General features: G+C 40.4%; 1 protein-coding gene across 1 annotated transcript in view; it reads right to left on the bottom strand.

The window, feature by feature from the left end:
• Nucleotides 1-975: 975 nt before the first annotated feature.
• The window catches only part of foxj3 (forkhead box J3), a 73,683-nt gene continuing 49,824 nt past the window's right edge, over nucleotides 976-24,834 (bottom strand). The window contains exons 4-13 of the mRNA XM_024269530.2: nucleotides 21,314-21,388; nucleotides 15,652-15,735; nucleotides 14,475-14,576; nucleotides 9,213-9,341; nucleotides 7,565-7,739; nucleotides 4,338-4,796; nucleotides 3,778-3,879; nucleotides 3,039-3,230; nucleotides 2,704-2,802; nucleotides 976-2,628 (exon numbers count right to left, since the gene is read on the bottom strand). Coding sequence (XP_024125298.1) covers nucleotides 2,507-2,628; nucleotides 2,704-2,802; nucleotides 3,039-3,230; nucleotides 3,778-3,879; nucleotides 4,338-4,796; nucleotides 7,565-7,739; nucleotides 9,213-9,341; nucleotides 14,475-14,576; nucleotides 15,652-15,735; nucleotides 21,314-21,388 — 1,539 coding nt within the window. The 3' untranslated portion in view covers nucleotides 976-2,506. The remainder of the gene's footprint in view (nucleotides 2,629-2,703; nucleotides 2,803-3,038; nucleotides 3,231-3,777; nucleotides 3,880-4,337; nucleotides 4,797-7,564; nucleotides 7,740-9,212; nucleotides 9,342-14,474; nucleotides 14,577-15,651; nucleotides 15,736-21,313; nucleotides 21,389-24,834) is intronic.

Below are 24,834 nucleotides of genomic sequence, written 5' to 3'. Positions count from 1 at the left end.
TGTTTTTTTAATTTAAGCCAAAAACGGCTTTATTATAAATATTTTGACTATAGTAAAAGCACATATAGTTGGAGTGGGACTTCAAAGAGCTGACATCTGTGCCCCATACTGCAGCTGGGACAGGAAACACTTTAGCTTCTCAACCACCTAAAGGTGAGAACACAAACGGCACATCACAGAAAACGTGTCAACAGTGAAGCGGTGGGATTGTCTTGTTTCCAGTCTTTATGCTAAGTTTTATGATAGCTGCAGCTTTAGATTTACCGGCTCACTACTGTTTTTTTGTAGTCACCTGCAAGTCCAAACGCAGGGCAAATAATGTGTAACGCTTGTGCTATCCTAGAGATGTTTACACTAGAAGTGGGGTCATCTGGACTGAACTTTGAATGATTTATGGGGTCATCTGGACCCTATGAGATAGCACGAGGGTTAAACACACAGTATCACTGACAAAATGAATGGGTTCAATCTGAGAGGTGGATCTATGAAGTAAACACAAACTGCACATGTGCAAAGAGCTTCTTTCCCTCCAGACGGCGTCCCTGAAGGTCAGCACCTGTCGCTACAGGTGACAGAGGACGGCCTTCCAGATGTGCTGATCTCACCACACACCTCCAATCTACTACTTTGTGCTCATAGAGATGATCGCAGCAATGAACCGTGGCCCTAAATTACAACCAAAACACACACTTAATATCTAAAACCAACACACACATACACACCGCACATACTGGGAGTTCTCAGTTACATTCTGTTGTGAATATTTGATAAGAAAATAAAAACATTTATCACAAGAAAACGTGGGGAAGTAAAAAAAATAAAATAAACGTCTTAAAAATCCGACCCTGTGTGCCTGTCCAAATCTCACTTTGATACGCACCGGCTTGTGCCTTTTCCACCACTGTTTACAAAAATAAGTGGTATATATTTATAGACATTGATCATTAAACAAATGCTGCATTATATCCGTATCTCTTTGAGATGTTTTTTTTTTTTCCTGCAGAGTTAATGAATAGAGAAAAGAGTGTGCTCATTAAAGCGCTGCTGCTCATTTCGGAACATAAAAACGTTGTGAACCAAATCCAGGAGTTTTTTTTTTTTCTTTTCCTGCAGGAGGAGGAAATTCTACAAAACAAACGGCTCATAGAAATCGTTGTAATAAATGCCATACATGTTCACACTCATTTCAGTTCTGTTACCTAACGGAAATGCAGGAAAGGTGGCGTGTCGGACATCATGGCGGTTTGAGGAAAGCGGCGTTACGGTGGACAGGAAGTGAAGACGAGGCTCATCAAATCTGTTGTTTCAAGTTCAGATGAACTTTTTTCATGTTCTGAAATTCATTAATCTGACTTTCTATGATTAAAATGTTTCTTTTGATTTCAAGTAGATGCTAAATGAAGGTAGTTTTGGAGCCAAAATAGATTGATGTACATCTGCATCAAGAGGCGTTATCATGAAAAACACAGTTTCATTCTAGAGCAGGGCTCAGCATCATTTGAATTCATGAGTTCACTGTTTGATACGATTCTTTAAAATCCATTTACGCTTTTTTTTTCAAATTTCCATTCAATTTTTTTGTGTTTTAAAAACAACTTTTCACTTTAAAGTGAAAAAACTGAAACTTTTATTAATACAATTGTATTAAATAATGAAATTTAAACTCAGAAGCTGCTTTTACTATGATTTATGAATTCCTAATATATTTTCTAATTAAAGATCAATTCAACATTGATTAATAGACAGAATAGAGCGCTCGTTTTGAGTAATTATAGTTTGCCTAATGATGGATGAGCTCAAACGGGAGACAATATTAAGTAAAAAAAAAAGTAACAACGCTCTTAAAGTTACAAGAGCTCATGACTGAAGGAGGAACAGAACCACGAGGACGGAGAGCAGATAAAGCGAGAACACGAGCAGCTACAGGAAATCCTCCCTTTACTGCAGAGAACCAAACAGACTGTTGAAATATCCAGCCTGGTTTAGGACCTCACCCTGTTCCAACCCTCCACTTCTGTAAACTTGACTGTGTCACCAACTAATAGATCCGCCTTTCTCCCAAAGAGAAATCATCGTGATAATTCATGGAGGTTGCTTGTGTTTCCTTAAAACAAAAAGAGAACTAAGAAGAGAAACTCATCCAAGAGGCAGCTGAGACCAACGTTGACACGAGAAAAAAGTACAAGCTGAACACGGAGCTCAAACCACATAACGGTCACGGGGCAAGGGGGGGGGCTGGACTTTGGAGGGATGACTGCTGGGGGGGGGCGTTGGAGCATGTAGTTTGAAGCGGCCTCTGAACACGTCCAACTAAAACATGATTGTCTTCAAGGTGATAATGTCTGGTTTATGCTTTTTGTAAAATTGTCAGGACTGAAGTTTCTCCAAAGTGTATCAAATATTCTTCTGAAAGAAACAGTGGCTTCCTCCACCTGCAGCCGTCCCGCTCCGCCTCGTATCTTCAGGCTTCCGCCTCCTCCATTCACTTTGAGAAAAACAAGAGGTTCTAGTAGACGATGGAGTCCCAGTCAAAGTCATCGACATCCGAAGTGTCGTCGGGTGGCATGCGATTCATCTGGAAGCTTCTGCTAGGCATCATGTGCTGCTGGTTCATCTGTGCATGGTGTCCTGGAGAGAGGAGGAGCGCGAGTTTAAAACAACAACCTCAAAATGGTTTTTTCCAACGTTATCTTCTATAGTTACCCGTCATGGTGGGTCCTGCAGTGCTCATGGGGGGCATGTGAGGATATCCTGGAGGACCCGTCATGGGCATGCTGGGTTTTGAGCTCACGTACATATTTCCTGGAAAAAGAAAATGAACTTTAAGCAGCCGTAACACGTCACAATTAATGGAAACGTTAGGGCTGGGTTGATAAAATCAATTAACCGATCTAAGCTTAATAGATCAATAATCAATCTCAAAACTCAAAATTTTAATTCAAGAATCGTAAATTATATCCAGTAAAATATATTATATTAAAATTAAAATTCAGAAAAGCAAACCAAAACAAAAGAAGAGGCGGTGTGGCGTTTTAAACCTGTGTTGAGGTGCTGGCTGGGTTTGTTGGGGTGCATGGAGCCATGACAGACCAGGGGCTGCACTGCCCCCTGTGGCGGGATCACTCCGGTTCGGGTGAAGAACTGGTTGATGGACGAGCAGAGGTCTGCGATCTGGGTGGGTTCAAGGCACCAGTTGTTCAGATCCGCTTGTCTCATGCTCTCTTTCAACCCTTGGGAAGAAATGAACCGCTTCAGCACAACTTAAACTGACGGCGTGCATTTCCACGAAACTGCGTAGGTGACAATCGGACGCGCCAAAATGTCAACAGGATGCCAATATAATAAGTGAGAAATGCATGCACAGCACAAAGCCAAACTTGGTTCCAATATGTATTAATTATATCAGTAACCTTCAGAGGGTGATGTTTGAAAAAAATCCTACCTTGCAGTCCTTGACTGTAATTGGATAAACTGACCTGCTGAGCTCTGTGTTTTTTTAATTAAACTTGTAGGCTGTGTTATTTAATTGAAGAGCTCAGTTTAATTAAAGCCTTAATCAGCTCCATAGCGCCGACAATTTAGTACTCAATCAAAAGCTGGGCCACAGCTATGCTATCAGCCTCTGGCTTTAAATGTTTGTGCTCTCAGATCCCATAAGCAGATAATGGTATATTTGATAGAGGGTGCTCGATTCTTTTCGACAAAAACCTTAAAACGACGAGAAAAATCTGAATATGTAAATAACAGTTAGATCTGTTGGGAACAGTCAAACTGCACCTTGAAAAGGTGAAAGGTCGACATCGGCCCAGTTAAAGCTGCTGGCAATGCGACAGGTCTCCTTCAGTGCATCCACGTTTGGGCACCAGTCGGACAGTAGTCCTGAAACACACAGGATACGGAAAAGTTAAAGATAAAACAAATGGTTGCAAGTCAAATAATTTAGTGCTACTGGTAGAAGTCATCCATAAAAATGTAGGATAAATACGAAAGTCAGATAATGAATTACATTTTGAATGTATTTAAAAAGCTCTCTGAATTTTCTTGAAACATTAAACGAAAAAAAAAAGAAAAATAGTCTTTAAAAACTTTAGTACCCCAGAGTGACCACTAGGAGGAGTCAGGTCACCTTGTGAAGACTGCTTTTAGTGGTTTGCTTTTGTTGCTTTGTTCTCCACAGCACAGATAATCAATCAGATCAAGGTTCAGGGCTATATATATATATATAGTATGATATTATTCATTTTTAATAAAAGTAGCAGATTCAGAATTCCACATTCAGCGGTAAACGTGTCACATTGGCTGCAAAGACGTTTTCCAGTTAAAGACGGAGCTCTTACCCGTGTTGCAGGCCATCTGCTGCTGGGTGGGATGGGTCTGGTGGGAGAGGCTCTGGTGCTGCTGTCCGTGTTGAGAGGGGTGCTGGCTGTGCTGTGTGTGCTGGGACGGGTGCTGCGTGTGTTGCTGCTGGGGCTGGCCGTGGGACGGGTGCTGCGAGGAGTGATGCCCGTGCTGGGAGTGTGCGGCATGCTGTGGATGCTGGCTGTGCTGGCTGTGTTGGTTGTGAGGGCCACCGTGCGGGGGGAGGTGCTGTGCGTGGGGCGAGCCGTGGCCGGGGTGGGCCTGGGCGGGATGTGACAGCGGCACTTGGCCGCCGGTGGTGGAGTGGTTGTTGGGGTGGCTGTTGGGCTGATTGTTAGACAGACTGTTCTGAGTGCTAATGGTGCCACTTGGGGAGTGCTGATAGGAGCAGGAGGTGTGGGTCTGCTGAGAGGAATCCGACGGCATCCCCATCAGACCTGAGAACGAAAACAAACAGCAGTTAGAACAGACAACCATGTATAGGTAGAAAAACAGAAGCAAGCAGGAAGATTTTAAACTCGTAATTTATGACTGGAAATCCTGAGAAATTTCTTCGCTTCTGCAATTAAAAACAAAAATCTCTATAAAAATGAACACAACTGTCAAATATTAAAGTCTCAACTACATTTTTATCTATTTTCAGAGTTCCCATAATTATGATTATGTAGTTTTTAGCAAAAATCAAAAACCTGTGTTTATTTTTAAGACATATTTTCTCCAGAGCAGCAGGAGCTAATTAGAAATACGCCTCTGGGTTGTGGGCGGGAAAGTTGGCGCAGAAGTAACTCTACGTTAATATCCCAGCATTCCTTTGTGCAGACTCTCTCCTGCTGGCTAAAGATAGATGGATGAGTCCTTTATTAATCCTGAAGGAACTTGAAAGTTCATCTATTGCTCCAAACACACAACTCAGTATAAAAAGTATGAAAATGAAAAAAAAAGTTTTTTTATATATTATATATATATATTTATATTAGGGCCGGGAATTGATTAATTAACCAATCAATCGTAAACCTGGGAAAAATTACATATAAAATAGGAATTCACAACCATGATTCAAAGGTATGAAGATGTTTAAAATACTAAAAATAATAACGAAAATTATAAAAATTATTGTCTAATTCCCAAAAAAATGAATAAAATAGTTGATGTTCATTGTCCACCCCAACCCCCCACCCCCCAAGCTCAACTGAAGAGTCTTATTACACCTCACAAGCCAAAGCTAACATTGGCTTTGCAAAAAAAAAAAAAAAAGAGGCCAGCAATATCTGAGCTATCCATCTGTAGAGTTTAGAGCCAGATGGCGGCTTAGACGAGGAAAATTAAGACGCTAATGGTTCCATTTGTCTGCAAGTGGATACATCAGAATTGTAGTGGAGAAGGGAGACTCTAGCCCCGCCCATCACAGTTTCTGCGTCACAAACTTGAGCTTATTGGTTGTCATCGTCTCCTGATCCAACACGATTTGTACGAAGTAGTACTTTTAAAATGCCATTTTCATCTTAAATTATTTTATAAATGTCCTCCATCATGAAAAAAATGCATGTTAAAGACACAATTTTCATTGGAGTGGGTCCTTAAACCACAGATTTTTCTTTAAGTGAGAAAAAAAAATTGTTCCGCTCCGACTGTAAACTATTTCATGTCATCTAAGAATAATAAACAGCATTGTTTGTTATTCTTACCCATATGCCATCACATGATGATCTTCCTCCACAACAATAAAACATTTTTATCTTAAAATATCATTTAAATAAAGCGTTATAAAAGAACACTTGTTTTGGTGAGATCATCTCAGAAGTTTGAAAGTCGATCTAGTTTAGTTGGTTCGTCTTAACTTTTTCGCATGGATGTGTCCTGGGCCTCCTGCTCCTAAGAGGACCGACTATAGAGGTAAAGCAGCTGCCATTTAACTGCGTCAGGGAATGAGTCAGCGTTGGTTTTAATTAGAAGGCTGACAAACTCGAGCTGCAGACGTCTCTGCGCCGCCGTGAGTCCTGCCTGGATGGTCTGCGACGGACTTCGGCAGCTGCTTACAGCGCCGTACCTGACACGACCGCAGCGCGAATATTTGCAAACTCGACTGCAATCATCTAAGTGGCGGGGAGTGGTCTTGTGAGCCCCCTGTCCTTCACAGTTGTGGCACATAAACCTATTACGCTGGAGTGTTTTTGGAGCAGACTCCAGCCCTGCACTTCCACAATCGGCACATAACACTCACTGCAGAGGTGACAAAGGTGCATCTCTTATCGGCACAGAAAGCCCATTGTCCAACTAGGGAAATACAGAAAGCAATTAACGCAGCACCAGAATAATAATGCAAGCTCATTACCTATTATCAAAGCCAGTGAATTAGCTGACTGTCTACAGCAGTTGAGTGTGAAATCCTCTAGCTCGGTTATTTACGCCCTTTAATTGCTGAAGCTTGTCTAACTAAGAGATTTCCCCTTTTATGCACCAAAAAAAAAGGTAACGACTTTAAAACTAATGAAAAATAGATGACAGATTAAAAGAGAAGAACCCTTTGAAAATATTAGCATGAAATTCATTTGATTTATGAAAGCGGGTTAAACACGGAAAGCTCTCTTCCTTTTTCCCTCCATGTTTTTGCTTTTCAGATGCGCCCTGTTTATCAGTGAATTAGATTCCAACCCGAACTGATGTGCGGCGACTCAGCCTTTAGAAAAAGCTGCACTCTTTCCACCGTTATATCATATATATTCCAGTCGCTATGATAAATGAAAGTCCAACGCGGGTTTTTGGCTGCTCTTCCGCTCCACTGACGAGAAGTGGCCTTCATGAAAAAGCCACGAACAGACCCAGATAATGCTGGAGTCTTCATAAATAATATGGAGAATTAACCATAAAATGAGGTGCAGTTATATCTCTTTACATCCTGTAATAAAATATTTAAGAGATGAACTCTCAAAGTCGGCTGCTTTTGCATATAAAATGGGGTCTTTTGATATTTCCCCGGCTAAAGACCATGAAAATACTCTGTTAAATGTGTGCTACAGCAAAGGCGGGCGGCTGAATACCTGCTCACTTCTAGTCAACCTCATTAGTCCTTAAAGACTCTCCACAGCCCCAGCTGCTATGAACAAGCCCACATTAGGAAAATCTTTCTGAGGATCATCCTGATCCTTGATAAGTGAAGCTTAGCTTCTATTAGATTTCCATTCAATGCCCTCGTGAGGCCACTCACCTTGATGGCTGAACGACTGCTCGAAAACAGACTTGTAAAGGCTGCGGAAAGAGGCACTGAGATTTTCAAAGTCTGAGAACAGGAGCTGTTTGTCTCTGTCTGGCATGCTGTACTGGGACTGGGGGGGCTGCTGCAGGCTCATAGACTGGGACACGGGCTCTGGGTGACTGGTCACCTGAGGAAATTAAAAGCAGAGAACAGTCAAAATTTAGACAACGGGAGCGGTGCGGTTTAGAAAAAACGAAATTGAGTTCAGAGTTCAACGGGAGAAAAACAGCTACAGCTTTCAAACGAGTGCGGCGCAGATTACAGAGGCTTTGATCTTTAGAGAACAATATATTCCTATCTGCAGTAAACATCTATAGTTTTATTTCAGAAGTACCAGCCCTGCTGCTCGGTACTGTAGCCACAAAAGAGAAAAATCCCTCAAATATTTGATTCGTATAAACAAAATGTTCTTCGTTTATAAAATATTTCAGTCGAACGATGTGTAAATGAGAAATGACACAAAACATAACAAATCCAGGTTAGTTCTTAACACCTTGGCTCACACAGCATTAAGAGAGCAACCAGAATGGACACAAAGCCAATACTCAGGTGGCTGAGCGAAATGTATTTAAAACAAAATCAATAGCAATAGCTTGTACAAATAAGCAGCCATTTTATCCATGTATTTGTGTGGGCAGTCAATGTTATGCACTGCCCCTGGGTGTGAGACAGCAAGCCGAGTTCCCTTCAGCAACAAGTGTGTCGGGAGATTCACCGAAGCAAAGGCAGCCACTGAATAGGATCTGACCCGTGTCCACGGCGAGGCTTTACAAGAGAGATCGTGTCCACTTTTTGATCCTAACATCTTCCTCTTCTAATGTTTGGACACTCCGCTGAAGAGCACGGCTCACAAGCGGACTCGGGTTAGAATGAAGAGGTGATAATAAAGCCGGAGTGTTTACTGCAAGCTGCCGAGAGAGAAAGAGAACGCGCGAGCACATCCATCAGCTTGAGCCGATCGATGCCCAGCGCCTGGAGCAGGGAGCACTCTAGGATGCAGGAGGACCACACCAAAGAGGGGGCATCTCTGGTGGGAGGACATCAGAGGAAGTGCTTCTCTTTGTCTGGCTTCCAGGAGTGAGCGTTCTCTTTTTTTCCCTTTAACCCCCTTCCTGATGTTGTACTCTCGCTTATGTCCACCCTGAACCTCGGTTCAATGCCGTCTACAGCTGCTCCTCTGTAGAAAGCCTCCTGGGTTTTCCAGATTAAATGAAATATGAGATACAGTACATTATCCGAGTCTGGCAGAGTTTAATTTGTATTCCTTTTGTGACTCAGGCTGCACAAGACACTAAAAATACATATAAAAAAACAGCAATTTTAAGCTAATAAAACAATTACACAACGTCAAAAATTAAGAAAATCATTACATAAAGCAGGAATCTTTTATTTATATAACAAAAGTGCTTATCAACAGCTCTTCTAGTTTGGAATTGTACAACCACAATTAATCCAAAGTTCACCTGGTCCAATCAGTTCAGTTAAACCACCCCAGGACAAAGTCACAGGCGGTGTGACCAGACAAAAACCGTCCAACCTGCGAGTCCGTTTAGGATCTTTAAAGAAATATTGCGACTCGGAAGCTTTAGTCTGTTCTTACCGGTGTGTAGCTGTGAACGCTGCCCACACTGTTGAGATTGACGGAGGCCAGACTCTGGTCAGACAGGCTGTTGTTAAGGCTGCTTCTTGGGCTATCGCTTCCTTCCTGGTCTGTGTTGTACAACGCCACCTGAAACACGAACATGTGAGAAAGATTTCTATTAGAAACACAAAATACGGCAAGTTAGAACGTTTTACTTCACATTAAGTAAGAAAGGGACAAAGCCCGATGAGGTGTCCATTATCAGAAATGAATGGACGACGCGGCCTCCGCGTCGTCCATTCATTTCTGATAATGGACACCTCATCGGGCATTATCCTGCTTGTACTTACTAAAAAAATAAATATTAAACCAATTCCTACTACTTTAAATGTATATTTTTTTAGGTTTGAATAGATTTTTCACTAGAAGCGGACTATTTGATACATGGTGTTGTCATGGTAACAGCTACAGAGCTGCCACGAGAAAAAGTAGTTTATATGCCAAACTTCATGTTAAGTAATACAAAGCATCATTTCAAAGGGAAAGAATTAGCAAAAAAAAAAAAGTATTTGCAACGAAAAAAAATCCACAAATCGCTCTTTGAAGTCCCACTCCAATGAAAACACTGATTGGATCAGAAAACCAGATGCTAGAAAAAGCTCAGGCTAATGAGGCAGTTACGGAAATGGGCGTGTCTAAGTCTCCTCTTCCCCCGTGCACAACCGATCATGCTTACGTGTGCGAGAAATGTTGAGCGTTCAACAATTGTGCTGTAATTGCGTTTCTGGCTCAAAACTGTACGGCTGGATTGATTCAATATTGCTCGTCGCTATTTTTGCACCGCTAGTGTTAGCTTGAGGCTATAAGCTCACGCGTGAACATGCAAACAGACGGGGAGGGGGCGGGTTGCTCCAAGCCAAAAGTCCCGTCCACAACCCAGAATTTTATTTTTAATGAGCTACTGGCAACAAAAGCTTTTTGATTTTGGCTACAAACATCCTAATAATAATTAGGAGGTTACTGGTAATGATTTTAGAATTTGTAAAAATATGGTTGGATTGGGACTTTATTATGTTCTCGTATTATTTTTTTCAAGATGGAGGACATATATAAAAGAATATAAGGTTTTAAGCTGGATTTCTGAGTATTTCTGTGTTCAAATCATGATGGATCAGGAGCAGATAAGAAAGCACAGTTTGAAAAAGCTCGGGTTTGTGACGCATCGAACGACATGGTCGGGCCAGAGTCTCCCTGCTCTGCTCCTCCTCTTCATTCCATCATATACGTCTTCATTTTCCTCGTCGTCCGAGCTGGGTTCTAGCTCTAAGCCGGTGTGTCAAACTCATTTTGGTTCAGGGACCACATTCAACCCGTCTGATTTCAGGTGGGTCTGACCAGTTACATAGCAGTGTAATAACCAATGTTTAACTTGTTAACTTGCTTTGTTTTTGTTTTTTCCCAGTTGAAAAAAATGCCTTAACCTACCCAGTAGCCTAATTGTTTATTGTGCTTACTTCTTGATCTCGTTATTCCTGTCTTGCGTTTCCTTTGCTCCCCCTAATGGCAGAATTGCGCATCGCGGTCATTTCTTTAAAGGACCATAACTCACCGCAGGAATGGGCTTGAAACTTTTTTTTTCCCAACATCCTTCTATTTTTTTCCTCTTCATGACTGGGCCAGATTAAACCATCTGGGGGGTCGAATGTTTGACCCCTCTGCTCAAACTGTACAGCAGGATAGCTCCAATTTTGCTCACCATTTTTTGTGCCGCTAATGTTAGCTTAGGGCTATAAACTTGCAGGGCAGCACCCAAACAGAGCTCTCATGGAGGGAATGGTTGCTTCACGTGAACAGTCCCACTCACAACTCAGAGGTGAATTTCTAATGAGCTCGTGCAGATGTCTCAATACAAAAAAGAGTTAAAAAGACCACTGGAAATGAGTACGAGAGGGACTTTAAATGTGCATTAATGTGCAATTTATTTTATTAATTGATAGGATAATCAACACAAAGTTACTCTGCATCAAGCAGTAGGGTAAACACTTCAGAAACAAACTATTTTAAAATAGCTGTTGATGGGTAACATTTGATAGAGAAACTGTCATGTCCATCATATAGCAGCTTGAAGGATAGATATCTAATAACTAATATGATAGTTACCAGCTTGTGTTTAGGCCAGCACAAAAACATTCAGGCTATGTGATTGTTTTAGGTGTCCATTATTACTTTTTAAATGTGTACCTTAAAGCCAATCAGAATCGAGTATTCACCCCAACTATGGTATAAATGAGTGTAAAAGTTATTGCATTCCTTATAGCAAAGAAAAAAAAAATGTCCAGTCACAAAATGAGCATCTTTTTTAATCATTTGTGGAAAACAACGGGCCGCCCAACTCCTTCCACAGTCGCTAAGGGGTTTTATTTAAATGAGTAAAGCAGTGTGGACACATCTGAAGCATTCCCATCAGTAAAGGTCACAGCACTGACAATGTCAACCACATCTGCTCACCAAGCGCAAATTGGTTTGGGACAGATAACAAAGGATTCCAGTGCAGCTGAGACACTGACCTTTCAGTGTAGGAGCAAAACTAGCCAAAACACTTCAGCATGACAATCTTAATTACCATCTAACAAGGTGCTGTCCTCCCCATCTCCCCAAGTAAAGTGTGTCTTCAAAGGAATCTTGGGAAAGTTGTAGAAATAATCTAAATAATGAGTATAATGATATCCACAGAGAATAACTGGAGTTCTGGGTTGAGTTCTGTGAGGATTGAATGACAGCCATGCGGTGAAGGAGCGCCTGGCTTTCCCAGATTTTGTGGCTGTTCTTGTGTAATTGCTTGTGTGCGAGATCCTCTGTGACTTCTTCGGAACGAGCCCTTCTGCTACTTGTGGAACAAAGTGGGCGGGGCTAGATCAGGCAGCAGCCACAGCTGCCCTCAGCGGCGGACGGACGGAAGCATCTTGTTTTTCTGCTGAGCCACTGCCGGCTACCACGGAGGCTGCAAAGGAGGTGAGAAATCTCAGGCAGCTCTGACTGATGTCTGGCCAACCGACAAGCGTGCTGGTTCAAATCCAAGGTGTAGAGTGGAAACCCGATCGTTTTAAGCCTTTAGGATGAGACTTGGCTCCAGGACTGATAAAGTGAGATTGTTTTTTTTCTCAAATGACAGCACAGAAATGCTAAAACCTGACTCACTGTTCATTAAAAAAAACGGTAAAACAAAAGGAGAATACACATTAGTCAACTCCATCTTTAGCCTCACTCACTGTAGGCTGAACCCCAGTGTTCAAGAGTAAGACGGAGTCTCCAACAATGCTAATCAAAATCAGCATGCAGCAGAAACAAAAGTTATGTGTAATGAAGACATAAAACAGGCTTTTATGCCTCAAGACTCTCACCACAATCTATTTTTGGTCTACTCAACCAGAAAGTGTTATGATTTCAAAACCCCACTGCTCTGCGGTTTACCCAGGCCCCTCGGTCCCCTGAGCGAAGACACCCACTCAAGTACGTCCCATCACAGTCTAGCAACAAAATCGCATCTCACCCACGCAGATATAGGCATGAGCTAACATATGACAAAAGCACTTTTCCACAACTGTGTGTACACAGGTAGGAAAACACACAAATACAGACAAACATGCCCGTACAGGCAGGAGGAGCTCCGCTGAAAACCCTGTGTACGGTTGGTAGGCAAACAAGTTTGAGTTCTATTCTTAGCAGTGAATTAACTAAAAAGCCAGAGGTGTCTTCGGCATGGGAGGGAGGAGGTAATCTAGAGCAGGAGACGTGGATTATGAAATCAAAGCAAGATCGGTCCAGACAGTGTTCAGCACGACACCTGTCTGCAGGAGTGAGCGGACAGAAAGATCATTCCAACAAGTCCTTCTTTCCTGTCCAAACTGAATCAAAAATCACAACTTTAAACAAACTAAAGGAAAAAAAATCTAGAAGTTATGAATGTCAGAGTAAAGAGAGCAAAGAGGTTCAGTAGCCGAGCTGTCAGTCTCCTCATTGGTTCAGATTGGAAGGCGGGAATAAGCCAGAGAGACTGGAATAGAAAGAGAGAGAAAAAAAAAGCAAAGGGAATTCCTGTGGCTTGGCACACTGAACCGAAAGAGGTGTGGTCTGTTACGTGTTTATGGTGTAAGGCAGTGAGAAACCCGAGCTCTCCAAGGACTTAAGACCTAAGATCTGTTACTATTCCACCATCTCTTTTGTTCATCTTACTCATTTGAAAATATGAAAAACAACAGTAGGAGACTTCATCTAAACTTCCTTTTTTTCTCTTTTTTTTTCTTGGCAAACAATTCAGGTTTAATTGTCATAACTGAACGTGAGGTCTCATTAGAAAGAGAAAATGTGTGAAGATGGAAAGAAAACGCATACATTTACAAAAGTTTCTACTACAGAAAAATATTAAAATAAAAACACCATGTACGCTCTCTGACAAGCCCCAGGCTAGTATCCAAGGGCTGCTCGTCAAAATGAGCCCAAACACAAAATAAAAGTCTCCACAATAAAATTGGTCCAAGTTATAAAACAGCAGAAATGTGTTGACTTTTACCACCTCCAAAGGGTGATTAAAATCTATCTGCACGCAAGCACACAAGTAGGCAACAACTTATATTTCTTATGAGCATGTCTGGTCAAGTTAAATCATTTTTGTAAAGCTTACAGCAAATGAATAAGCGACTCTAGCAGGCTTTTTAAAAGTACTCCTGAGAGCTGTCCCCACTAGGCCCAGGAATGAGAGCTTAAGGTTAAAAAGCCAATTTAAATTTCAGCGTGAGCTGCACTCTCAGAGCAGCTAGCGGTCCCTGTAGCTTTGCTCTGTGATGTACAAGTGCTTCAAAGCTTTTACACACACACATGCATGTAAGTCCATATGTATGCACAGACAGAAAAAAAAGAATGGTCACTGATATCAGGTTGCACATCAATTTAAATAAACCAAATTAAAAGGAGAATCTATCAAAGTGCATAAAAGTTGTGAGAATTCTGGGTTAAGAAAGAAAAAAAAAACACCATCCTGCTCCCTGTTGCTTTAACGGAAAAAAGGCACAACGGGGCAGATAGTTGTGTATTTTGGAGTGGGTTGCATTGAAAAGATGCTTTAGGCATATAAGCATATGCTTGTGTGTGTGTATCTCCCCTCCACAGAAGTGTGCCTGTTGAGAACAGTGCTGTAGGTGGTTGCAGAAGTGGGTGGGGTCAGGGTGCAGCGTGTAGCCAGGTGTGTATTGGATCTGGAGGCTGGAGGGCTGGCTGTAGTACCTTGTTAGTCACAGTGTTGATTGCCAGCGTTGGAGAGGCACTTCCAGAGATCATACAGTCCATCCCCAAAGACTCGGAATCCAGGCTGTATGGTGTGGAAGCCTTTGGAATTTAAAAAAAAAAAAAAAATCACTTTAATCCAATTATTGAACAAACACGATCACACTACAGTAGACTGTATAGAAAACCTCACATTACATTGGTGGCAGATTTTAGGACATATGTGCAATCTCCCCAAAAAATATCTAGGACTAACACATATATTAGACCTACATCCTTATTTAGGTCAGGTTTTGTTTGAAGTGTTCCTTCCGAAAAAAGAGACGGCAACACACCTCCCCCCCAAAAAGCAGCACACACATACGTGCCCTTGTCTTGCACTATAGACGGGGAGAACTCTGCCATCTTCCAAAAACCTGCTTATGGTAAGAGGATTGGTGGCCAACAATACCATTTTTAATTCTCGATAAAACACAAATAAGATTGAGGGAAAGAAATTCTGTAACTCTGAACAAAATACCTCCTGAACAGATGGTGTCTGAGTGGGGTAGAACTTAAGCACATAGCATTTGTGTGAGTGAAAAACACCCCCTTCTCTTTGTGCGATCTTTTGTGTCCCTACAGATAAATATAGAGGCATCAGCAGAGCCTCACTGAAAATGCTTGGCAGATTTACATGTTTTTAATAAAATGTGACTTTTTAAAACATCTAAAATTAGTCATTTAAAAAAAATGGCAAAAAAGATGCATACTTTTTTTTTAATGCTGTGTGTGTACGTGCTAAATAAATAAATTCAGGTAGTGTCCTTTGTTAGCTGAGCTCATCATGGTGTCGGGTCGGCCCCACTGCGCTGAGACAAATAAAAACCTCGTGTTCTGGGATGCCCAAGGGTCGGGTTAATCTGAGCGGCTCTATGAAAACCTGCGCAGATGTAACGGTGAATAAAAGTCTTGCATAATTAAAGACACGATCTTCTGCTCGGAATAGCCACGACAAAGAACACTACAGTAATTGACGTTTGTTTGAAAAAATTTCCTGCAGAATATAATGTATGTGGAGTAATGGCTGCCTGGGGCATGGTTTATTAATAAGAAGCCTCTTCATGACATGTCAGGATGGAAAGGAAAATACATGAAGCCTGAAAATGAACTCTTATGGGGAAAAGATTGGACTCACCCGCTCCCCAGACCGAGGCCTTTTCTTTGGCCGCGTGGGCAAGGCGTCCTCCTTTGGGTTGGTATCAATAGCCCAATAAGACCCCTGTGTACAAAAAAAAATACACGTTTATAAAAACACACAATGCATATGAACTAACCAGTGCGATAACGCAGATTGTAGGATTATTTTTGATCTTTTTTCTATTTAAAACAATAAACTACTCAGATTTAAACTAGACAGTAATATTTCTCTTTTTTAGGGTACTCTAATGTACTGACTAAAGTAATATATAAGAACAGCCATTTATTCTACACTCCATCAGCCCAAACCTTAATTGGAATTGATGGATGAGTGTTCAGTGTTTGTGTGGTATGTGAGTGGGATTTGTTAGCAAACGAGATTTGGCTTCTCCACCCGTGCAGCTACTCCTCAGTGAGAGGCTGGTGGAGGCAGCTGGTAATGGTGAAACGCTAAGCCTTTCCTCAGGTACTGAAATCCGAGCACAGTTGACAAAGATGAATGATCCAGTGTCTCAGCCCAGAATTCCAGGCAGCACTAGCCTTGCCATATAGCTCTCCTTCAAGGTCTGAGCAAAGCCAATAACGGATAGAACAGTAAGAACCGAGTCTGAAGCTGCAGCTAGCACATTCCACAACCAAAGATGCATTATTTATCTTTACATTCGGCTCCATTTAATTTATTTTTCCAGTGGATTTCCTGAAAGCCAACAGGAACACTGCAGACGTTCACCCCATGGTCCAAAAGGTGCTAAATTTCTCATAAGTGTTCCATATTAACACCTGATAAAATCAATAAAAATAATCTATTCAGCAGAAATGATGCATTTAAAAGTACATACAGTAAATACAGTAAAGTAAATACATTTTAAAAGTATATATAAAAGCTTGGGGTGTGTATCTTTCCCTCTCATACGATTCGATACGCATCTCGATACATGATCCACGAATCGTTACGCGAAGGATTTAACTCACTTTTTGACGATATGATACAGACCGATTCTTTACCAAAAAACGCTATAATCTAGATATTTCTTATTCATATGGCATTTAAAGCTATAAATATTAATGCATGGCATTTGAGAGAGAAACGTATTCAGGTTTTGACTTGGAAGAAGCAGGCTTATGACTGGACGTCTTTTTGTTTGCATTACATGGACATAAAAAGACAAACTGTAAAAAAAAAAATAAAATAAAAAAAACAAAGAGAAACTGCAGCTTGCCAGAAATCTATTATGTTCCTCTTAATTAATTTTATACCTTTTAACCAACAAAATTGTGTTTATATCTGTGGTTTCAAACGATACTGCAGTTGCTCGATCAATTTCTCGATACTAGTCTAATATCTTTTATATCCCTAATAAAAGTCTATCAAAAACATAATTAGATTAGTCATTGTAAATTAGTAACAACCACAAACAATGATAACAACTCTGAGGTTAATTAATATTTCCCATTGATGAAAGAAACATGAACATACAGATCAGAAATAAAAAACAAAAAAACCCCAAGAAAACCGAGTTGCATTACTTAAAGGAGCAAAGCAAAGGTGGAGCAAATTGCTTCTGCTTATTAAATGCTGCTGCAAATAGCAGGAGTTGACTAGGAGAGATGTTTTCAAGTGTCAGGCAGACAAAGCCCTTCTGGTTGGTGTTTCCTCGAAATGAGGGGGAAGAAGAACGCCAGCAAACACTCATGGGAGTTGAGTGCATGTGCCTACACCCAGCCCAAAGAGATGGCAGAGAAACGTGCGACAGAGACGATCGATTAATCACCAGAACTTCTAAATACAGAAGCAATAACAAGGAAAGTAAAGTAAAGTATAATCCCTGCAATCATCAACTAAAGGTTACTGTAAAAACTAGAATGACAAAAAACATGTAAATCTTATTAACATATGTAAACTACTGGTTCCATTACTCAAAATGACGCAACTTATTTTCATACATTACTATGGCTTTAGTCATGGCTTCCTCTTTTGTAGGTACAACGGAAAAGACAAAATCGTACTCTGGTTATCCTTGAAACTCAAGGCAGAAACATGATACCAATTAAAGTGATGATTTTTAACAGCAGCCTTCACACAACCTTTTTTTATCTGTGCTAGGCAGCATGCACGCGCACAGCGCTAACTCTTACTCCATCTCAGATAGAGGAAGAGCGAACGACATGACTCTCCTATCTCATCCAACCAGCAGTTCTCATATTCCTGCCACATTACAATATTGATGCAACATATCAAGACCTGCTAACATCTCTTTGAAGTTGTCTTCAGGGGGAAGGGGGAGAGGAAAATTCCAAATTAAACATTAAGGATGCAAGCATGTTGGCCATGCATTTGGAATGGGATCTATACAGCAATAGATTATTTTCTATTTAGTGGAGCAGCTCCCAGGAGTGTGGATATCAGAGGATTACAGCAAAACATGAAATTAGCATTCAGTCCCTATCCTCTGCACGGTCGGGTGTAGCTCTTCATGCATATGTTGGCGTATCTGGACCCATGTGCTCTGACACTGTCGGTATGACATCTGGGTTACTAAAAAAATGTCTGGACTCATGTAGACCATTATTGTAAACAAAAGCCTATAAGCTTCTTCTCTCATCAAAACAGCCCATCAGGGAATATTACCAATCAAACTGACTTTGCTCGAGAAGATGAGGTGAATCAGGCAGAAAAGGAAAACGTCGCACTACTGAGATTTAACAATGAAATTAACATGGGCTTTTTACTGTTTTAATGAGAACATAAGATTTCTTACATTTTTCTTCTTTGTTAGTAATGAAAAATGTCTTTGTTTTATAATTTGATGTCCCAACACTTACACTCTTATAAGCTATAAATATAACTGAAATTAATCAGACATTTACAGCAGATCATATAATTTCAATCAAGTCTCAGTCTTACTTTTAATTTTAGTCTGAGTGGGGATTTAAAAGTAATTTTATTCAAAGAAACAATATAAAACACCCTTAAAAAGTGGTTTCACCCTGTGACATCAGAGCTTTAGCTCCAGTTTTGGTGTTCTATTGACTAATGTAACTTTTTAACCGTTTACGCAATCAAAGGATATTTTTTGCTCCTAAGTACAAGTTGCAGATAGCAAAGAATGCATAATAGAGAAGAAAAATGTTTTAAATATAAGTCGCACTGGAGTATAAGCTGCCCTTTAGGGAGAAATTTGTTGAACAAAATATGGGATAAAAACAGACATTTCACCTTGAAAAGCAAATCATAATAACAACAATAGACTGAATATATGCATGCTTCACTACAATAACAAAATTATGCTTTTTTTCAGCTTTATGAAACATTTAAAGAATTGAATAAGTGTCTAATTCAGATTACCATATCATGAAGAACATTATAACAACTAAATTATTTATATCACTTTAAATCACTAAATCCATTGAATTCTTGATGCTTTGTGTCGTTTTTAAATAGCACAGAGCCCGGCGGAAGATTGAGAAGTGCTTCTTCTTCTTCTGCTGCTGTCATTAGCAGATACTGATACATATACATACTATAGCGCTCTTAACCAAAGGAGTTACAGATCTGAAACATCTTTTACAGATTTATTCCAGATAATTGGCCCTGAACGGGTTAAACACTTGTTAGGGGAAAAATAACAAACACATTTAATCTAAAAAAAAAAATCCTTTTAAAGTCGCACCCCCGGCCAAACTATGGAAAAAACTGACTTATACTCCGAAAAAATATCTTAATTGAAGTGGAGAAAAGCAGCCTTGCGATGATATGCAACACAATGCAGTAATGAAGAACTTATACAATCAATGTAAAATCAGCTGATTCTGACGTGAAGAAGAGCAGCTTTGGACCTCTATGAAATAGTGCTGCTAAAAACTATTATTAGTTTCTAATAAAATAGACAATTTGATGTAAGGGGCAAAAAGAAAACATAATTATAATTCATTGTGTTGAGAATTTTTTTTTTTTTTTTAATTGAAATTGTGACTTTAAAACTGTAAATGAAATCAAGTCGTGGCTTGACTGAATCGTTTCATCTCTAAACTGACTAAATAATTCCAAACTGTACGATGCTCTTGCTCGTAGCCTGGAAAGTTAGCATTTCTATACGTCTTGGTGAAAGACGATCTCTTCTGAGAGCAGATGCCCCCATCAGCAGAGAAATTTCACCCTGATGGGGTAAAGGTTGCACTTTTGTCCCTTTTTACATTTTTTTTTATGTTTCCCACTGATGGCGTGTTGTTGTGGTACCCCAGCCTTCCTATAACTTCCTGTGACGTCACTACTGACCCAGATTAGCACCACTGAGCATGTGTGTGGCAGACGTGGCATTGGAGAGGAGGGGCCTCTGGTTACACGCAAGATGGCACCAGAACCAATTTTCCCCTTTAGCCGGTTGCGTAAGCGGAAATTTAACTAAACTTTAGGAAAGCCCCTTAAAATGATATTTTAAAACCTTTTCAGAACTATCAGCTTTTATGATTTTGAATTTGAATAAACTTCAACTGTCTGGGAGTTTAGTGTGCAAAATGAGCTTCAAATGGGACAGAGAATGTTACTCGTATAATTTATTTCAAGTCAATGTTAACAAGTGTTCAAATTTGTACAAATACACCAGTTTACATCCGGAGAAAAAGCTGGCGAAAGGTTGTTTTTCTTTCTGTGAATCAGTTGATCACAGAGGGAAAAAAGGGTCAATGAAAGAGAGAAGAAACGGGGAAAAAGGTCAAAAGCTTAAAACGATGCTCTTATTCCAGCCAACTCCAACAAGGGGAGGGACTTAAGGCTATTAAATTTTGGGGCGCTATATTTTTTCTCTGTAGCCAGATTCTCTTGTTAGAAAGTGCACACCACAGTTTTGAGATTTGGAAAAAAAAAAAAAAAATAAGTAATCGACAAAGTTGTGGCAGCTCTATTAAGCCACAATTTATGTTGACGATCAAGTTGGAGAGTTATGGTAGGTCAAAGAGCGTCTGTTATTTAGGTGTCTCCAGGAACATCTTCTGTGTTAAAGCAGGGGTGCCCAAACTTTTTCTTCTGAGGGCCACATAACTGTTTTCTTCTCTAATGGGGGGCTCATCAGAAAAAGTGTAATATTCACAGCCTGAACTTAAAGATGTATGATTTTCCAGAAAGTCACACATAGCCAAATTTTAAATAACACATTTCTGTAATCGTCACAAAAAATAAGACTGAAACATTTTAAAAACTAGATACATAGCATTACCTGCTATAAATTAATAGCCGGAGATGCCTTAATTGATAGCTGAAAACACTTATGCTGATAGCTAGCTAAAATATTAGCGAAGTGCCAAATTAGCCGAAAAAACAAACAAAATTCTAAATTATCCTAAACAGCTAGCATGTAGCTGAAATTTTAGCTAAAGGCCAAATTAGCCTTAAAAACTGGAAAAATGCTTATTTAGCTAAAACAGCTAGCATAAAGCTAAAATATTATTTATACTCCAAATTAGTCTAAAAAAGTTTAAAAAAGCTTAAGTTAGCCAAAACAGTTTGGGGGGCCGGGCCAAATGTGGAGGAGGGCCGGATCCGGCCCGCGGGCCATAGTTTGGGGACCCCTGTGTTAAAGGGTTAATTGTGGGTTCTGAAACATGAATGGACTGTCATTTCTTTGCATTGTTGTTCTTCAAATGCATGCAACTTCCACTCCTACCTTTCCAGGGTCGTCTTTGGAGCGAGCCACTTTGAGAAAACACTTGTTCAATGACAGATTGTGCCGTATTGAATTCTGTGGGGGAAAACAAAGAGAGAAAGGTATTAAGGTGAGTAAACACACATCAAAAGTCAGATCAAACAAATATGTATGCAGAGTAACGCTGCCCACCACGACTAGAGCTAATGACATTTTGGCATGCATCATTAAGAATTAGTCAGTGCTCAAAGTCATTAAGGTCTGTTTGTTTCAGGGGCATGATCAGATCTGCAACCAGCAGAAAAAGCGTATCTTTCACCAATGTCTGAGCAAACTGCTCTCAGTTTGCACTACATATCAAATTCCACGGATGCCAAAAATAGGAGCCAGAAGGAATCCCACACTGGGATAGTTGTTGATAACGGGGCCTGATATTAATTAATGCCTCAGCAGCCTCCTATGAGGCCAGGAAATAAATTATGTATTTCATTCCAAAAGTTAACTCGTTACAGCATTACATGCAACTCTGCAGTGGTGATAAGGGGGACTCCTCCAGCTGCCTTATAGAGGAGGAGAGCTGTTTTAATGTATCCACAGGGGTAGGAGAGAGCTGTTCCAGGCCAGGGTTAACCAGCAAATACACTGCCCTCAGACCCAGCTGGAGCCAGACCAGACGAGGGCTTACAAAAGCCAACGGATGCACATGCCTCTCCATTCTGCTTTTAAAGTATGCTACCGACACTTGGTCATGCTTAAACGCTTTAGGATTCTCTGATGAATTTAACGGATGCAGGATGAACTGAGAAAGATCCACGGAGAAGTCAAAACTGAAACTCTTCCAAGTGAAAAAGATGATGCTCCAAGTTATAACATGGAGGTTTGGTAAGGATATTCTTTTAGTCAATCATAGCAATTAAGTAAGATAAGTGAATAATGCATCTGGTTCCTCACTAAAATCAAGATAGCTCTAATTAGGTCAATCTTTTAGACAGTTCAAGACGTACTCTGGAAGACAACATGATGACATAGTTGAATAGTTTCTGTCAATTTTCATGAAGATGACAACAATTACAAAGACAATACAGTTTACAGGATAAACAAATGTTAGGAAACACCAGAATCCAGTTTATGTTCTTTGATTTATTGCAACTTTTCAACCGTGGAGCCGCTTTTCTCCTTCACAATCTCCTGGAATTATCGTGTTAACGGTTAAAAAGTTACAGAATCACGAATTTCTCAGTAATCCTCTAAAAACGAGCGGGTCCTCACGTGCTGATGTCACAACGTGAGACAGCCCCCTAAGCAAGAGTCTGCTCCGCCCCGCTTCTAACAAACGCTTTCTCCACAAAGCTAGCAGCTCGAGCTAGCGGTGGTCAGCTAGCCTCGCAAGCACCCCACTGCCCCCTGCTCGCGCACAGCAGAAGCCAGCTGTCTGAGTTGCGAATTTGTGTAGCTAGCCAAGACACGTTCATTTGGTTTAGTGTTCTGTTTAGTGGATCTGCATAAAAGCAAAGAGGATTTTTGATATGGGGATTATAAGTCATAATTTCAATAAATCCTAAATGTTCATCTGGTTGACGTCGTGAAATGGGCGGCACTCAGACGTAGCCTCAACGATCGAGTCGTTTTACTTCCAGATATAAAAGGAGTCCATAAAATAACTCATTTTATAAATAATTTGCTTTTAAGTGTTCCAAAGGTAATATATGATCTTCTATATGGATATAGTTTACACTGAACGACTAAAGAAAATCATGGTTTGGCCTCTTTAAATGAATCCATCTAATTTTATACAAGAGGCATTCATTGTTATAAATTACAACTATAAAAGAAGTAAGAAAGTAAATAAGAATACTTGGACAAATTAATTCTCATGTTTACACTATGATTAGAGTCTCTGTCTGTATTTATATGCTAAACAACAAATTACTAATGTTCTTGGGACACACCAATAGTAATCTAAAGGTCCAATTATTGGGGAGATAGTATTGATTAGTTCTGGTGTTATGCATGTGTTAAACAGTGGGCTCTCTGGTTAATAGGATCTTACTCCGATATGGATTCTCAGGAAAAAACAACAGTCTTGACCTTTAACCATAGTGGCCTTAGTTATGGGGGTTAAAGCTATATGAAGCCATACATACTTACATCTATAATTTAGTACATTTTCTTTCACAGCTTCTGTCTGTACCTGGATTTGTGGGTCACGTATGCTTAGAGAGAGTTCAGAAACGTGGTTCAATCTTCTTTTCTGTCTAAATCATTGATACATTCTCACAGCCATTGCCTGCAGCTCCATCAAGTTAACTTTTTAATGAACTCTGCCTTTTTTCTTCTCCTGCTCTCCTGCTTCTGAACTTAAACCATTCAATACTGTGCAAGGTCAAAGGTTTAAAATATTAAAAAGACGTTGTTGTTGTATGGTATACAAAAACTGCTGGTTACAAGTAAAGAAAAAGATTAAATGAATTCTGCAAAAGAAGCATCACTGGATTAGTAACAACCACTGCGTCTAGAAGATTGTGTTTTGAGATGGAATACAAAAATAACAAGTAAAAAGCCGATAAAAACTGAAGAAAATCAAAACTGAATGCGTTAACACAATGCTTCAAGACCATAACTTTTTCTAATTGTAGAGCTACAATAGAGGGACATTAAGTAGGTGGAAGAGGTCAGGAAATGTTAGCACTTGCACATAAAGTGAGTTAGACAGAGCTCACTGCAGGGGTCCTGTCCAAGAGCTGCCCAATTTCTAACTGCAACCCCCACAAAGCACTTTGTGTTCAACCTTAGAACAAGTCTGCGTGTGGATGTCCATGTGAGTGGGATGCCTCCTGTAACACCTTCAACACGCCCGCACACACCGGAACGTGTCTCCCAACGAACTGGGGTGATTTAACGCGCCCAGACACCGGTGGAGGAATAGGTAGCTCCGCCCCCTCTGCCTTCCCATGCTGAGAAGCACTTCAACTCAGCAGAGGGGACGTAAGGGGAAAGTAGGTCAAGCTGACCTCGGCGCTCGGCGTGTCAAACGTTCAGAGTGAGCCAAAGGGACAGGCCGTGTCAGAGCCCCGCTCCTCACAGCTGGGGAGGAGGTAGCATGCTGTGCACATGGTCAGGGACCCAAGGGAGTGAACTCCACATGCTGCTCATGGAGACATGTGCATCCACATATACAAGTTATGACATAGGAAGAAACACCAGCAGCCCAGAAGAGAGTTCCCCACATAGTCAAACACAAATAAATCAAAGCTGCTGTATGCTTTAGTCCTTTGTTACAGAAACTTTACACTTTCATGGCAAATCAACATATAATTATTAATCATTCAAAAAGGACTGCATTTTTTGTTAGATAAAAAATTGAGAGAAAGGCTTGAAGTTTACAGAAAGAATACCTCAAATCACATAAAAGGTGAACATGAGAGACATTTTCTACACTGAGAAATCAGAATGTCGATGACCCTAAACAGGGTTAACAAAAAATCAAATGCTTGTCCAAAAATCTTTTAAAATGGCAGTTTTTTTTTTTTTTTTCAAAAAAA

This window comes from Oryzias melastigma, linkage group LG5, assembly GCF_002922805.2.
Source record: "Oryzias melastigma strain HK-1 linkage group LG5, ASM292280v2, whole genome shotgun sequence".
In the NCBI taxonomy this organism is placed as follows: domain Eukaryota; kingdom Metazoa; phylum Chordata; class Actinopteri; order Beloniformes; family Adrianichthyidae; genus Oryzias; species Oryzias melastigma.
Note: the sequence above shows the minus strand (reverse complement) of the source record. Positions and strands in the feature narration are given on the sequence as shown.